This window comes from Staurois parvus, unplaced genomic scaffold (genome assembly GCF_062004578.1).
Source record: "Staurois parvus isolate SC_StPar_1 unplaced genomic scaffold, SC_StPar_1.0 ptg000155l, whole genome shotgun sequence".
In the NCBI taxonomy this organism is placed as follows: Eukaryota; Metazoa; Chordata; class Amphibia; order Anura; family Ranidae; genus Staurois; species Staurois parvus.
The window spans coordinates 1,293,017-1,309,083 of NW_028317951.1; the positions used below are offsets into that span (position 1 = coordinate 1,293,017).

At 39.3% G+C, this 16,067-nt stretch overlaps 2 protein-coding genes across 11 annotated transcripts in view; one reads left to right on the forward strand and one right to left on the reverse strand.

Annotated features, from left to right (window-relative positions):
* LOC149463234 (uncharacterized) overlaps nt 1-16,067 on the reverse strand; it is a 300,678-nt gene that overhangs the window by 222,142 nt on the left and 62,469 nt on the right. The window lies entirely within an intron of this gene.
* Nucleotides 1-16,067, forward strand: part of LEKR1 (leucine, glutamate and lysine rich 1) — a 208,692-nt gene that overhangs the window by 97,101 nt on the left and 95,524 nt on the right. Inside the window, exon 4 of the mRNA XM_089675392.1 lies at nt 10,078-10,253. Coding sequence (XP_089531518.1) covers nt 10,078-10,253 — 176 coding nt within the window. The remainder of the gene's footprint in view (nt 1-10,077; nt 10,254-16,067) is intronic.

Consider the following 16,067-nt stretch of genomic DNA (forward strand, 5'->3'; position numbering starts at 1 on the left):
ACGTGATGAAAACTTTAAAGTATTAATAGCCCACAGTGCGCCCCCACTCGGGTGTGCACTCACCAGATTTTGCCTTTATAATAGCATACTCAAGAGGATATCCACTGGTATGAACAGGAGGTTCCTCCAAGAACAGCCCACTTAATGATTAATTTCCAGGATAATTCAAATCTCCATACCACCATATCCTGAAAAGAGAATAACAAAGAATCCACTCCAATAGTATATTACCCAAGATAAATAGATTCATTTGCTCCAAGTATTTCACTTACAGTGTTAAAAACTTAAACAAGCCCAAATAGTATGTCTCAGTGACCAGCAGATACCACATGGTGCTCTCACCACCTCTGGAACTGTTGGACAGAACGCTGTCGCGTTACTTCCGGTTACAGATCTACATCACTTCCAGTCTGCCGCACCGTCATTGCTTGACGCGTTTCGTCATATCCTGACTTACTCATAGGGGTGACGGTGCGGCTAACCACTTATATCGGAATCCTATAATCATGTCTAATTAGCTCACCAACGTCTCACAGGAAGTCATGTAAGCTAATGGCAACTTATAGGCTCCATATATTTACTCAAAAGAGGGCAAAACACATGACAATAATCTCATTAAAACATTATTACATCAGAAATACATATTTAAATAACACAAATGCTAAATCAGTATTCATTAGCCTACTCACTTCTCACAGGAAGTGATGTAAAACAATGGCACAATGCATAAATCTTATATCATATAAAACAGGGCAAACCGTATAATATTGCTCATATTGAAACATTGTATATAATTATTTTATTATTATTATTATACAGTATTTATAAAGCGCCAATAGTTCACTCAGCGCTGTACATTACAAAGGGGGACAGAACATGTGACAGAACAATACCAATACAATGCAAAACATGAGGGGATTGAGGGCCCTGCTCATTCGAGCTTACAATCTAGGAGGGAGGGGATGGTGGCACAGGAGGAGATAGCTGTGGGGGATGGAGTGGTAGGAAGAGTGGAGGAGGTCGGCAAGTTAGCAGGGGGTGGGGTAGGCTTTCCTGAAGAGATGGGTTTTCAGGGTGCACCTAAAGGAGAGGAGAGTAGGTGATAATCTGATGGGTTGGGACAGGGAATTCCAGAGGATGGGTGACACCCTGGAGAAGTCCTGGAGGCAGGCATGGGAGGAGGAGACCAGGGAACTAGAGAGAAGGAGGTCTTGTGAGGAGCGGAGTGTGCGTGCTGGGCGGTACTTGGATATTAGGTCAGTGATGTAGTTCGGGGCAGTATGGTGGACAGCTTTGTACTATACTAATTGTAATATACTACTTTTCCCTTGGATACACAATGATACATACAGTATATTCACTATTACTAACCCACCCCTTATCAGAAATTAATTAGTATCTCACTGATTAATGTATCTAGATTTATCACTACCCATCGACCCACAAACTTTACTAGTGTAATGTGTGGCCTGGCTCTTCCATTGCCCTAACCAGGATTACTCATAGAAAAATGGTGCCTACGTTTACAAGAAAAGAGAGGACTAGCCAAGAAGATGGCAAGAATGTACACTAATGTTAGTGTCAAACATAAAGCCCAACTCCAGGCATGAAAAAGCAGTCTCTGCTTTGAACAGTGCTGTTGCATATATGGTCTCTGCACTTTGCCTTCTGTCAAACTAAATGGTTGTCCACCTTTCAGATTTCTGAATTGTGCTGGCTTTGCAAAAGTTGTAATCTCTGTTGCGTTTTTGAGATTTGTTATTCTCGTGAAAGAGGCATTTTCCTAATATGATAATTTGTGCAATTTTATTTTTGATGACAGAGTTTATTACACTATGTACAATACAAGTCAAAACCATTAATGTGTTTGTTCAGAGAACAATGACATATACTTCTGGCATTAGAGTAATCACATTGGGAACGCCATCTTTTTTTAATATAAACACAACCAATTACTAATGTGTTTGTGCAGGCGCTGAACCAAATTTTATTTAACAAAATATTTTTGTGTCCAGTCTTAGTAATTTGAGTTCACCTGTGCCCAGACTATGAACGTTAAACTATTTACACTTTCTTAACGAGCAGTAAAAGAGCTTTAAAAACAAGCCATTCTTAACCTCTATAGCTGCTTTTTATTTGGGAAGTAATCTGCAATCATGACACTAAAATCTCTAGAGTTGGGGTTTCAGTTGGTTTTTAAAAGTTCAGAAACACCTGCCGATTGATTAATCTAGTGGGCAAGTTCTGCTTTCATAAAAAAGTAAAATGTAAGTGTTTTTAATATTGAAAATTTATTTATTCGCAGTGCTTATAGATACAGAGATGAATGAAGTCTTGTTGAAAGTGTTTTTAGCCTGCATTCACACTCGAGCAGAGCATATTCTTGGAGATTGTGAGCCAAGATACGCTGCAATTGTACTACCCAGAAACTTCACTTTATTTTTAGGAAAGCTCTGCATGTGGTTTTGGACCTATCTCAAGCTTTTTGTCATAGGAGGACTGTAACGATTGCACTCTCAGCCTCTCCCTTTGCAGAATTTTTCCAGCTCGTGGAACAACAATCTAAGCGCCAGCAGACTGAGAGTGGTTGTCACTGGGGCAAGTTAACTCACAGTAACTGTCACCAAGTGTTTTAACAGAAACATGCATCATTCACAGTATCTGCTGTTGCAATTCTTACCTTTTAAAATAATTGCCTGTATCACTCATTGCCCTGATGAGACATAACAGAGTTTACTACATGGTAGCTTTTCTCTTTAAAGAATCAGTAAGTTCTTGAATTTTTGCTTAGAGCATTCAGAGATTCAGCTTAGGGCTATGGAACAGACAATACACAACAGTAAAACTAAAGGGATTAAAAGTGAATAATCTGCAAGAAAGATTTGCTTGGTCTTTGGTTCTGTTTGTCCAATTCATCAGTCAGTGGCTCTAAGAAATGTGACTTTCTCAGTATCCTTAGCAGTTTTCAGTGTAAAATGAAAGATGCAGTTTCCAATTGCCAGCTTTTCTGGTACCTGAGGGGGGTGTTTAAAGAATCAATGCAAGCAATCAAAGGGTCGGAAGGGTGTGTGAAAGGGATGATGGAAGTGTTTTATTATGCTCGAGCAGACATTCTCTAAATGCCAGTTATTCTAACTATATCTTCAGTATATTTCCAGATGACAGGGTTACACAGCGTGACAACTGCATATTATTGAACACAATGAAATTACGATTTGATGGACATCAAGTATGAAAGGCAGTGCTAGGAATGCTACAGATACACATCTATTCTAGTTTTTAGAAATTGGTTGGATTAGAGCAATACAGATTTATCTGAATGAAAACCTATGAGTAGACTGTGTCTTTTGTATTAATTTCAGCTGTAGTCAATCATGTAAAATTCTTATACATACATTTTTTAACTGCCAAGGAATTTGTAACTCTGTTCAGCCAGTTTTGCCATTCACACTCCCATACTACCCTATATAGTGTATTTCAGCTTTACAATATCCATGTAACCTGAACAATGAATTTGGTACGCCATATTTGCCTTTATATGCAGTACAGTAGTATGCTCTGCAGTCCCCTTATCTCAGTACAAATGTGTGATAAGACCTCTTAACGGGACAAACCTTGGGTCTATAAAATATTATTGAAAGAAAAAAAAATCAACATTTTGATGATGCGTAGTCCAGTAAGCTGGCAGGTGACACAGGAATCTGCAAAGTTGCAGTAGAAGATAATGGAGGGTATTTACTAAAACTGGTGCACACAGAATCTGATGCAGCTGTGCATAGAAACCAATCAGCTTCCAGGTCCTATAACTGAACAAGCTGAAGTTAGAAGCTGATTGGCTACTGTGCACAACTGCACCACATTCTGAGTGCTCCAGTTTTAATAAATATCTTCCAGTGTGTCAATTGCCTAACTATGAAATATTCTAATCAGACAACTGGCTGAACATAATTATAAATAATTGAATTATACATGTTTTGGTAAATAAAAATGTCAGTGTGTGCGTATGTGTGTGTGTATATGTGTATACTCAGTGCATTCAGAAAGTATGCAGACCCCCTTCACTTTTTTCAATCTTGTTATGCTATAGCCTGATACTATAGTTCAGGGGTCCTCAAACTTTTTAAACAGGGGGCCAGTTCACTGTCCCCCAGACCGTTGGAGGGCCGGACTATTGTTTCAAATAAAAAAACTATGAACAAATGCGGACACAGTACAGGAGATGACCAGAGACCGTGGATACAGTACAGGAGATGACCAGAGACTGCGGACACAGTACAGGAGATGACCAGAGACTGCAGACATACAACGGCAGCGGGAATACTGGGCCGGCCACTCCATAAGACGCACAGACATTTCCCCCCAAGTGTGTCTTATGGAGCGAAATATACGGTAAAGGCAGGACACCTTGTTGGGTCAGATCTTTGTACACTTCTCACACATCTGGGACCCCAGGCTGTCACCAGGATATGAAGGTGACTCCGGACTACACATCCAGGGAGGGGGCATTCCACAGGAGGACCGACACACTCCTCATATATGGAGTCCATCCTCCATATGACCCCCCATGACCCCATCTATTCTATATACACTGACCCCCCCCTCTCCCCCCATCTATTTTATATACACTGACCCTCCATATATGAAGCACAGCACAGAGAGTTTTGGGTGAATACTGATAACGAGGATGGACTTCATATATGAGGAGTGTGTTGGTCCTCCTGTGGAATGCCCCCCTCCCTGGATGTGTAGTCCGGAGTCACCTTCATATCCTGGTGACAGCCCGGGGTCCCAGATTTGTGAGGAGTGCCGCTCTCCAGACTAACTTGTCCCCTCCTCACCTCCACCCTCCCAGGCTGGCAGACAACGTGTCACCCCGGGTGTAAATCCCGCTGTAAATCCCCGGCCATCCCCATCCTACCTGATTGGATCATCGCACACAAAGGAGCGGCACTCTCCGGGCCCCATACACACACAAGAAAACTTCCGCAGCTCGGAGAGGAGAGGGCAGAGAGACAGGACACTGCACGCCTCTGCTCGGCGGCTGCCCTCCCAATGATTTTAGGTCGTGACCTGCCAAACCCTAGTCCCTTGCCTCACGGCAGACACGCCCCTGCCCGGCGGGCCGGATAAATATCCTCGGTGGGCCGCATGTGGCCCGCGGACCGTAGTTTGAGGACCCCTGCTATAGTTGTTTAAATTCATTTTTTTCTCATTAGTCTACACCCAGTACTCCGTAATGACAAAGTGAAAACAGAATTTTAGAAATGTTTGCAAATTTATTAAAAATAATAACCTGAAATATCACATTGGACAAAGTATTCAGACTTTTTGCAACAACACTTGAAATTTTAGCTCAGGTGCCTCCCATTTCTCTTGATCATTGCTGAGCTTGATTTCAGCATTTTTTTGTAGCCTTCCCTTTATCTGTGCCTTGCAATAATCCTGTCTCTGGGCTCTGCAGACAGTTCCTTTGACCTCATAGCTTTTGTTCTGATACAGTATGCTTTGTCAGCTGTGAAGCCTTTTATAGAGAGGTGTGTGTCTTTCCAAATCATGTCCAATCTATTTAATTTACTATAAGTGGACTCAATACAGTCTTTTTCATTTGACCAGTTACAAAGTTGGCAGCCCCAGAACCATCAGCACATGAGCTGTAATATACACAATTGTAGAATGTAGCATATAAGGCATGGCTGTACTAAATACTATAATCATTTGTTGTCTTAGCAGATCCTGTTTTTTGTTTTGTCTACAGCTAGTTGATCCACTGACCTTTCCATAAAGGAGGATGTTCTTTTTAGGAACACTTTTTCCCCCTCTCCTGCAAAGATCACAGAAGTGAGCAGGATTCATCAGGCAGGAGCTAACATATGTTTTTGATGGTGAACATAATATCAGTGTACACACAGTATATTTCCATGAGTAAGGGAGTGGCAAACGGGAATGAGTGTTCAACTGCTTGAAATGAGATAAGGACCTGTGTTAAAAACAGTCCAGGGAGGATCAAATAATTTCATCTGGTGGCCACATGATGTATTTTACGCCTGGATGCTTACCACATGAGCGCATTTTTTCTGCCGCTGTCTCTTATACTGACCTATGTGTAAAATGTGTTATATTGGTAAATGGGGTTAAGCTTTTCAAAAGCAAAGAAAAAAAAACAAATGTCTTTGTACTTAGTATAATAAATATATTGTTTTGATGTGGAGTTTGCCAAAGTGAATCTAGTGAATAGTTAGGCTTAACTTTGGAGCAATGCATAAAATATCTCTCCTTCATAAAATCCTTGTATAAAAATGTATTATTCCTTCCGGTACATATTTTGCCTTACATGCTCCTCAATTAAGCTCTTGATCAACTGAAATGTGTTTGAAGGCATGGGTTTAGCAGTCTATGTACCAGAAGGATTAATAAGATGTTTACAGAAGGCTTTTATGATGGAGAGTGGCTTCCCTCTCATTGTTTTAATATTAAGATTATGAAGTGGACAGCGAACCTCTAGAAGCTTGCACCCATTGGTACATTGATTAGGGCTTTTCTAAGGCTTTCGGAAGAGCCAAGGCATGTCTCTAACAGAGGAAGATATAAGTTGGCATAAGTATCTAAACCAATTGATCCAACTCATTGACAGTGCTGTTTTATTAAAATCTTAAACTCTACCTGCATCCCAGCCAGATTTGATACAGGTATCTGGAAATAGGAGATGGTGTTGAGCCTGAGAGCCGGACTACACTCCAGGCTGTGAATACATTGTATATTATACATTTTCAAACTGCACTTATTTTATTTCATTCCCACCACCTCCCAACATGAAAATACCTTCCTCTCCTGTTTCTCATAAGGTGGCAGTGGTCTACCTCACCTGTGCAGCAAAACTTCACCACATTCACTAATCTCTGGGGAAACATTCCCTTGAAAAGTGCAAATTTTCTCTCAAAGTGATAGCCTCTTTGCCTTTAGTAAAGGAATCTCAGTGTGCCTTAACTATCTTTGGTTTAGGCAGCAGGCACATTTTTTTAAATTCAATACTACTGTATATAAATATACTATATATGGTATGAAAACAGGTTGGCCTTTTATGTGTATAGTAGTGATCCTGAACAAAGATCAGCAACATGAACAATGCTGACTGAAGTAAAAATAGAAGCGTAATTGCAACAGGAGTATAAAAAAAAAGAGCTCAGCCAAGGAAGAAAAACAGCATGTATATGAAATAATGAATACCAGTAGCATCCTATTTTTTTTAGCATACAAGGTGCTCATTCATTGAATATTACATGCATAGGTGCGAACACTTTAAAGTCAAATTTCATCCTTTTAGAAACTGTTACATGTTCCACCCGTATTTAGGGCAGAACCTGAAACATGTTCCAACTCCTGTCTGCCCTCCTCCTGTCTCCCCTTCTCACTGTTACAGCGGTCAGGGGATCCTCTTCTCACACTCGCTGTCACTTTTTGAAAAGAGCGCAGGTGCAGGCTCCACCCACACAGCCACATCAATCATTCACATTGTAAATGAACTATGACTACTGGCAGCCACTACGGCTGATGACTTCTAGTTCTGAATGAACTGCAAGGGTGCTGATGAGCGCTCTCATAGTTCATTCAAAAGCTATGCAGCTTTCAAAAAGACAGGTCCCATGTAGGTACAGGCTGAAAGCTGCAGTGCAATGCTTTCCAGGCTCCTGCAAAAAAAAGTAATAAATGCCAGCTATACTGTTAGACACCCACACAAAGTTTTTGCAGACCTGGCATCCCTGGCTTGATATAGCCCAACCATCGAAATTTGACCAGTCCCTTTTGTCGATATAAGATTTATTTATAATTTTTTTTTCTTCTTCCATCGCAGTCCCCCTGGAGCCCTTTCTTTGTCTTTTGTCTCTTTTTTCTTCGTTTCTCTCTTTCTCTTTTCTGCTCAGTCTGTTTTCATGATATTTGTGCTGATTGTAATTTTTGTTTTAAGTACCGTACCAGCAATACTATATCACTTCATTGGGAGTCCTGAGTATAGAGTACCAATATGCATTCAGCGAGGCTCCGTGTTGCATCTTTCCTGCCTTCTGTATGCGGATTTTGTGATAATCTTTTCTCTTAGTTTATTAACTCATTGGTCTCTAAGGGGTTTATTTATTAAAGCTGGAGAGTCCAAAATCAGACTCCCTTCTGCATAGAAACCAATCAGCTTCCAGGTTTCATTGCCAAAGCTTCATTGAACAAGCAGAGGTTAGAAGCTGATTGGTTTCTAGGCAGAAGGGAGTCTGATTTTGGACTCTCCAGCTTTAGTAAATAAACCCCTACATGTCTACCATTTTTGCAACTTATTGTTTTATTTTCCCTCTTTATATATGGCGCTTGTGTACTAAGTTTGTTTCCTTGTCTATCCATCAGTACATTTCCTGTATTATTCATCAGAAAACTGATGAAAACTACGTTTTATTTCTGTTGGTCAGTGCTTCTGTTTCTAACTGTTTCTTTGATGTTATCTATTCTGCAATAAAATTAATTGTAAAAGAAAAAGTAATAAATGCTCCTTTTTTTCTGCAAACATATGTGCATGTATTGTTTTTTTCTATAGAGGTGAACTTATCCTTTAAAGCATGTTATTGATTTAGTTTTCTTCACAATAATCAACCCTTTCCATGTTGCACACAAGTTTTTATTGTCATTTTATTTAAATGTATATTGTTGAGCCTACATACACTGCCATAATTCCTGTATTCTAATCAGATTTAAAGCAGCTGCTTGTTGCCTTCCTATCAGGCTTCAGAATAGACTGCGCACTTTGCAACTTTACTCTGCAAAGACATTTGCTCCAAAGGTTAGTAAATGAGGGAAAGCTCTGCTGACTTCCATTATCCAATCATGTGTAAGCAAAAATGCTGTTTTTTTTTTTCTTTTCCTTGCATGTGATAGAGTATTTGCAAAGTGAAGCTTCACCTTATTTACTAAGCTCTATAGCAAATGCCTTTTCAGAGTGCACTTGCAAAGTGCACAGTCTGTTTGCCTTTAGTAAATCAACCCCATGGTCTTTCTTGGCCAATACTCCCATAGTCTTAGGCCGGGTACACACACACAATTTCTTTTGCATTCAGCCAGCAGATTAAAACTGACAAATCCCACATGAACACAAGCAATGTTGCCATTGGCTGATCGAATGCTGGTTTTCCAGTATGCCATTTTGACAGAAACCAGACATTAGACATTCCTGCTGAACAACCCAATGTTCGTTACTTGTGTACTTGACTTTACTGACCAGGAGATTGAAGCACTCCTGGATGCTGACTGTTTACATCTTTTAAGCGAGTCCTGCTAGGAACATACAGTCCTAGCTAGCTGCATGCTTTACCACTGTTCACTGCTGATGTTCTTTACACCCCTGGCTGCTGTCCCGAGTATTCTGGTAAGTGCTTCAGTGGCCACCCATCAATGAGCAGGAAGATCTGCCTGCCATAGTCATATGGTCAATGCTAGTCTTGCAATGCAAAAAAATATGGAAAATGTAGATAGATGGTCTACATGAAGTCATATTGGAGGAACGCAGCACACTTCTTTCTTAAATATGTCACTGTAGCCAAAATCGAATATGAAGCCCTGAGGTACGTTGAAGAAACAAATCCGACCTGTCCAGGGTATCAGATTTTTACCCTGGTAGAACTGTAGTACATAGATCCCAACTTTACGTCATTTGCAGGTACTATGTCCCCTTTAGAATGAAAGCCAAGTGTTTCTATTCCTTCCTCGTTGTCCATCTTTTTTGTCTAATGTGTACACCTCTACAAAAATGAACTTTTCATGTACCATAAATTATTATAGTACACTAAACCTTTCATTTGACATCAAAAAGCCAGTAAAAAGCAAAAGTAGAAGTGAAGAAATCACTTGTGGGTTTAACAAATCCATTTTTACATGATTAGAATGGATGAATTTGAATGTTATGTTATGTTATAGAAGGAGTAACTTTACTACATGGTACAGTGCATTATCACAAAACATCCACTTGCAAAATGGCAGCTAGAAATATAAAGTAGAGTTTAGTAGAGTAGAGTTTAGTTTTAACTTCTTGCATATTCTGTACAGGGAGAAGGCAGCTAAACAACAAGAAAACTTAAAGAAGACTTTGGTGTTGCTGAGATGTCTTCAGTCAGAACAGCAAACTATTAAAAATGAAATTGGTGCCATTGTTTCAGACTTGAATACACTCCGAAGAGATATTTGTAGCAAATCAGAACAAATATGTCAACTTCATTCTCAAGGTCAGTCACCAAAGTTTATAAATTAATGGATTTTGTAATTACATAATGTAAATAATAATGCAATGCAATTGACAAAAACAATTATGTATTTGCTTTAAGCATATCTTTGTAAAGTTTCCAGGCATTCTGATATGATCTTCATGATCATGGATTGATAGATGATAACATTTATGGACCGAAGTGGTCATTGTGCGGCCCACCCACTACAGTGAAGTTTGGTGTTCTGGTAAATGACAATCATCCAATAATAATGTATAATACTGCTAATGTGCTATCTAATTAGTCCATGTTTATTTTTTATATTTCAGTATTTTATTTAAGTTTTCAGGTAATCAAAGAACAGAGGTACAAAGCAAAAAGTTCTCCAATGGGTGAGCAACATTCACATCCACATAATTTGCGTAAACAAAGAATCTGTCGGGTATAGTCATACCAGAGCCAATTAGAATCAGATATAGACTTGAGAGTCTGCTTGAACCCCAGAAGGCCATACCAACCCATCAAGAAGGAACCAAGTGTGCCTTCATAGCAAAAAAGCTCAGTAGCTGCTTTCCATTTATAATAAATGGTTGTATTGTGCTCTGGGTTGGTACAGAGCAAATACAAGTATTGTTAAGGTCCTGGACTGATCTAGAGATGAGGCCATAAAAAAGAGAGAAAGAGTTACCACATCTGGTAGAGAGGGCATTCCCGAGGCCTCGTTAATCTGCTGACATATATCTAATCTACGGATTCCATGTCTTACCAAACTTGGCTTGCTTGCTTTGGAGGGTACATGCAGGCTAATCATTAATCATAGTCCAATTCAATTTTTGTTTGATGTAATCGAGTGTCACTACAGGCTGCTTCCAGCATCTTGCAGCAGCAATTCTGGCTGACAGGATCATGTAGGAAATTAACCGTTTAGACTTTTTTGGAATGTTTGGATTCATTTCTAAAAACCGAACAAGTTATGGGGACCTAGGGGCATGTGCTCTCATCACCAACCGGATGAGGTTGATAACTCTAATCTGGAACCTGGATACTTTGGGGCATTGCCATCATATATGGTCCGTGGTGCCTAATTCGCCACACCATCTGAAACAGGCTGAAGACGCAGATGGGTATATCTTTGAAATTCTAGTTGGCACCAGGTACCATCTCAACAACGTTTTATAGTTGGATTCTATTAGAATCATATCTGATTGGCAATATCCTGCCAATCGGATAAGTCAAACGTAACATTCACATCTTTTTCCCATAGTTTCAGGTATGGAAGTGGAAGTTTGCAGTTCAGGCCTTAGTGAAGTCTATAGGGTATACATGTGTCCTTTTGTCAAATCTCTGTATTGACAGGATAATTCAAACAGCATCAACATCATAGACACAGTTAGAGATTTAAAGAGAGTCTTCACCCTGTAAACAAAAATCTAAAAGTCAGCAGCTACAAATACTGTAGCTGCTCACTTTTAAAAAACACACACTTACCTGTTCCAGCAATGTCCTCACTCGGCCTGGCTGTTTGCCGGTCTTCGGGTCCAGGAGCTGGCAGTAAACTTGTCCTTTGCTTAGAAAGTTTGGAGACCCCTGCTCTAATCAATAAATATGAAATTTATAAAGTGCTTAATATATGTGCAAACTCATTCACTTATAAATAAATATAAAATACGTTAAGTGCATTCGATCAAAAAGTACATTCGGACATACAGAAGATAAATAAAAATCATGATTTAACCAAAAAATAAATATGTGCTTAAAACCATATCGCATATCATAAAACATAAATAAAATGCCCAAACATATGTGCTTATACTCTCAGGTCACAGTGTAAATTCAATCCTTCCAATTTATCCACATGTACACCACCATGATATATCAAAAGTATTTCTGTGCCTCTTCTCCACCTATTTCACCTCCTTACATTACCACCACCATGCAAATATTGCCCTCACCTCCAACAGCTGACCCAACACTGCAAAAGGCAGACAGACGGTAGGAATAGTAAAACATATAAAGCCAAAATGCTTAGCAGCAATGAAGCACTATGTGTTTTATATCCAACCTTGTTTAAATCCAATGCAATGAAAAAAACCTAATGCTCATTCTGTTTTTTTTTAGAATGGCCTTCTCTTTTATTACAGTACACAAATTCATCCTGTTACTGAAAGGTCAAAATTATTACCTTGAAAGGTAGAGATTAAGAAATCAAAAGCAGTATGCAGTGGTAACTGTAATGCAAATCCCGTAGTGTTAAGTAAATATGTATTTAACTCAGCAAGTTCTGCGTAGGTTAAATTTTATTTTATGCTAGGTTATCCTATAAAAGATGCCTTTAACAAGCAATAGTTTTATTACTTTGCCATGTGTGTCAGCAGAGTACAGGAGAGGCATTATAGTATCTTGGGGCTTGGTTACATAACATATATGATTGGGGCATATGTCACATCAAGAACAGTTTCACATCTAAGGCCAGTGTGCACAGACATCAGCTTTTCTGCATGCGTTCTGCAAGGGCACAACTAAATCAGTTTTCTATATGCCTAATAGACTAGTATCACATGCAGATTTTCTGCACAGGAATCTGCAACGTGTATAAAACCTGTTGAAACACGCATGAAAACTGATGTAAATTGATGTCATTGCAAGTGAAATCTGCACATCAGTTTCCTTCAATTTTTCTGCATGTATGGTGTGAATCAAGCCTAACTGTCCATGAATGTGATATGTACCACTGGAACCTACCACAGTCTTTTGACAGATAGGCGGCTCACAGCATGCTTGAAACGAACACGTGGTTCATGTTACTACATAGAGAAATTAGTCATTGGCTATGGTTATGAAAAGAGTTTTCAACACTTGGTTATTTCCAGCCAATTCTGACATTTGGAAGTGCTCATTAGTACACACCTACACAGGATAATGTTTTTTGATTGCGAAAACAAAATTCAACACAGAAGCATTACTTGAATGTATCAACCTGTGTATGGCCATAGAATCAAAACAAGTGTGAAGACAGATAAAACTACTGATATTTGTGGAGCACTTGCAGGTGGCTAGCTCCTGTGTTTCCTTTTTGAGAAATTTGCACCAGGTCTCCATTCATGACTTTAGAGAAGGTTTCATTTTGACCACAGTTATTTTTCTTTTTTGTTACTTAAAAAAGCAAACAAACCCCAAAATGTCATATTTGTCAAATATATATCCATTTGCAGTTTTATTATTTTATATGGACCCATTTAGGGACCAACAATGTTTTTTTAGCACTGGTATTGCCTTTGTAATCATAGAAGCAAGAAAAGAAGATGTTAAAGTGGAACTAAACCCACCAGTTTAGGGCCTTGTTTACACCAGTGTGCAGAGATGCAAGTTTTTTCTGCAAAGGAACAAAAAAAACCCCAATGCTCTATGTGCCCTGGTCACACCACAACACTAGTGTCACATGCAGTTTCTTTCTGTGCAAGAATCTGCAATGTTTATAAAACTCGCTGAAACACACATAAAAAACCGATGTAAATTTGTGTCTCTGCAAGTGAAATCTGTGCGTCAGTTTCCATCAGTGTTTCTGCACGTATGGTGTGAATGAGGCCTGTTTCTCAAAACAGTTGTATTCCACGCACACCTTAAGTGCTCGTTCGCACCATGGTCCAGAGTTTTTCTGCACACGTTCTGCAAGGGCACAAAAAATTCATTGTTCTCTATGTGCTCTGTTCATACCACAACACTAGTATCATGTGCAGGTTTTTTCTGTGCAGGATTCTGCAATGAGTATAGATCGCTCCGCATCATTCATGAAAATGAATGTAAACTGATGTCTCTGCAAGTGAAATCTGCACGTTGATTTTCATCAGTTTTTGTGCACATATGGTGTGAACGAAGCCTGAATGATAACTGTTACAGTTTCTAGTGTAATTACAGTGCCTTGAAAAAGTGTTCATACTCCTTGAAATTTTCCACATTTTGTCATGTTACAACCAAAAACATAAATGTATTTTATTGGGATTTTATATCATAGACCAATACAAAGTGGCACATAATTTTGAAGTGGAAGGAAAATGATAAATGGTTGTCAAAATTTTTTACAAATCAATATCTGAAAAGTGTGGCGTACATTTGTATTCAGCCCCCCTGAGTCAATACTTTGTAGAACCACCTTTTGTTGCAATTCCAGCTGCAAGTCTTTTTGGGTATGTCTCTACCAGATTGGCACTTCTAGAGAGTGACATTTTTGACCATTCTTCTGTGCAATATAGATCAAGCTCTGTCCGATTGGATGGAGAGCATCTGTGAAAAGCAATTTTCAAGTCTTTCCACAGATTCTCAATTAGATTTAGGTCTGGACTTTGACTGGGCCATCCTGTACATGAATATACTTTGATGTAAACCATTCCATTGTAGCTCTGGCTGTATGTTTAGGGTCGTTGTCCTGTTGGAAGGTGAACCTCTACCCCAGTTTTAAATCTTTTGCAGACTCTAACAGGTTTTCTTCTAAGATTGCCCTGCATTTGACTCCATTCATCTTCCCATCATCTCTGACCAGCTTCCCTGTCCCTGCTGAAGAAAAGCACCCCTACGACATGATGCTGCCACCGCCATGTTTCACGGTGGGGATCATGTGTGTTCAGGGTTATGTGCAGTGTTAGTTTTCCACCAAACATAGCGTTTTGCTTTTAGGCCTAAAAGTTCAATTTTGGTCTCATCTGACCAGAGCACCTTCTTCCACATGTTTGCTGTGTCTCCCACATGGCTTCTTGCAAACTGCAAACAGGACTTCTTATGGCTTACTTTCAACAATGGCTTTCTTCTTGCCACTCTTCCAAAAAAAGGCCAGATTTGTGGAGTGCACGACTAATAGTTGTCCTGTGGACAGATTCTTCGACCTGAGCTGTGGATCTCTGCAGCTCCTCCAGAGCTACCATGGGCCTCTTGGCTGCTTCTCTGATTAATGCTCTCCTTGCCCAGCCTGTCAGTCTAGGCAGATGGCCATGTCTTGGTAGGTTTCTATTTTCAGATGATGGATTGAACAGTGCTCCGTGAGATGTTCAAAACTTGGGATATTTTTCTATAACAAAAGCGCTGAGCAAACTGTTGGCGCTATATAAATCCTGTATGATAATAATAATAATATAACCTAACCCTGTTTTAAACTTCTCCACAATTTTATCCCTGACCTGTCTGGTGTGTTTCTTGGCCTTCATGATGCTGTTTGTTCTAATGCTCTCTAACAAACCTTTGAGGATTTCACAGAACAGCTGTATTTATACTGAGATTAAATTACACACAGGTAGACTCTATTTACTAAATAGGTGACTTCTGAAGGCAATTGGTTCCACTAGATTTTAGTTAGGGGTATCAGAGTAAAGGGGGCTGAATACAAATGCACGCCACACTTTTCAGATCTTTATTTGTAAAAAATTTTGAAAACCATTTATCATTTTCCTTCCACTTCACAATTTGTGTTGGTCTATCACATAAAATCCCAATAAAATACATTTACGTTTTTAGTTGTAACATGACAAAATGTGGAAAATTTCAAGGGGTATTAATACTTTTTCAAGGCACTGTATGTTATCTGTCAAGTGAAATGTCAAGCCATCAAATGACTGGTGATCACATGTGCTGCACCATGGCAACTGTAGTTCAAACCGATACTAAGATGGCAGTGGTCTTGGTTGTAAAGGTTAGGAGGGTTTTCTTTCCTCTCTAAATACTCTGTAGTACACTTACAGAGTTGTTATTTCTGTAATGAAATAGTTACATAATCATGAATGTGACCATTTCAGGAACACTGATCTACACCATTTTGTAAACGATAGTTTTTATTAATGGTAACAATAT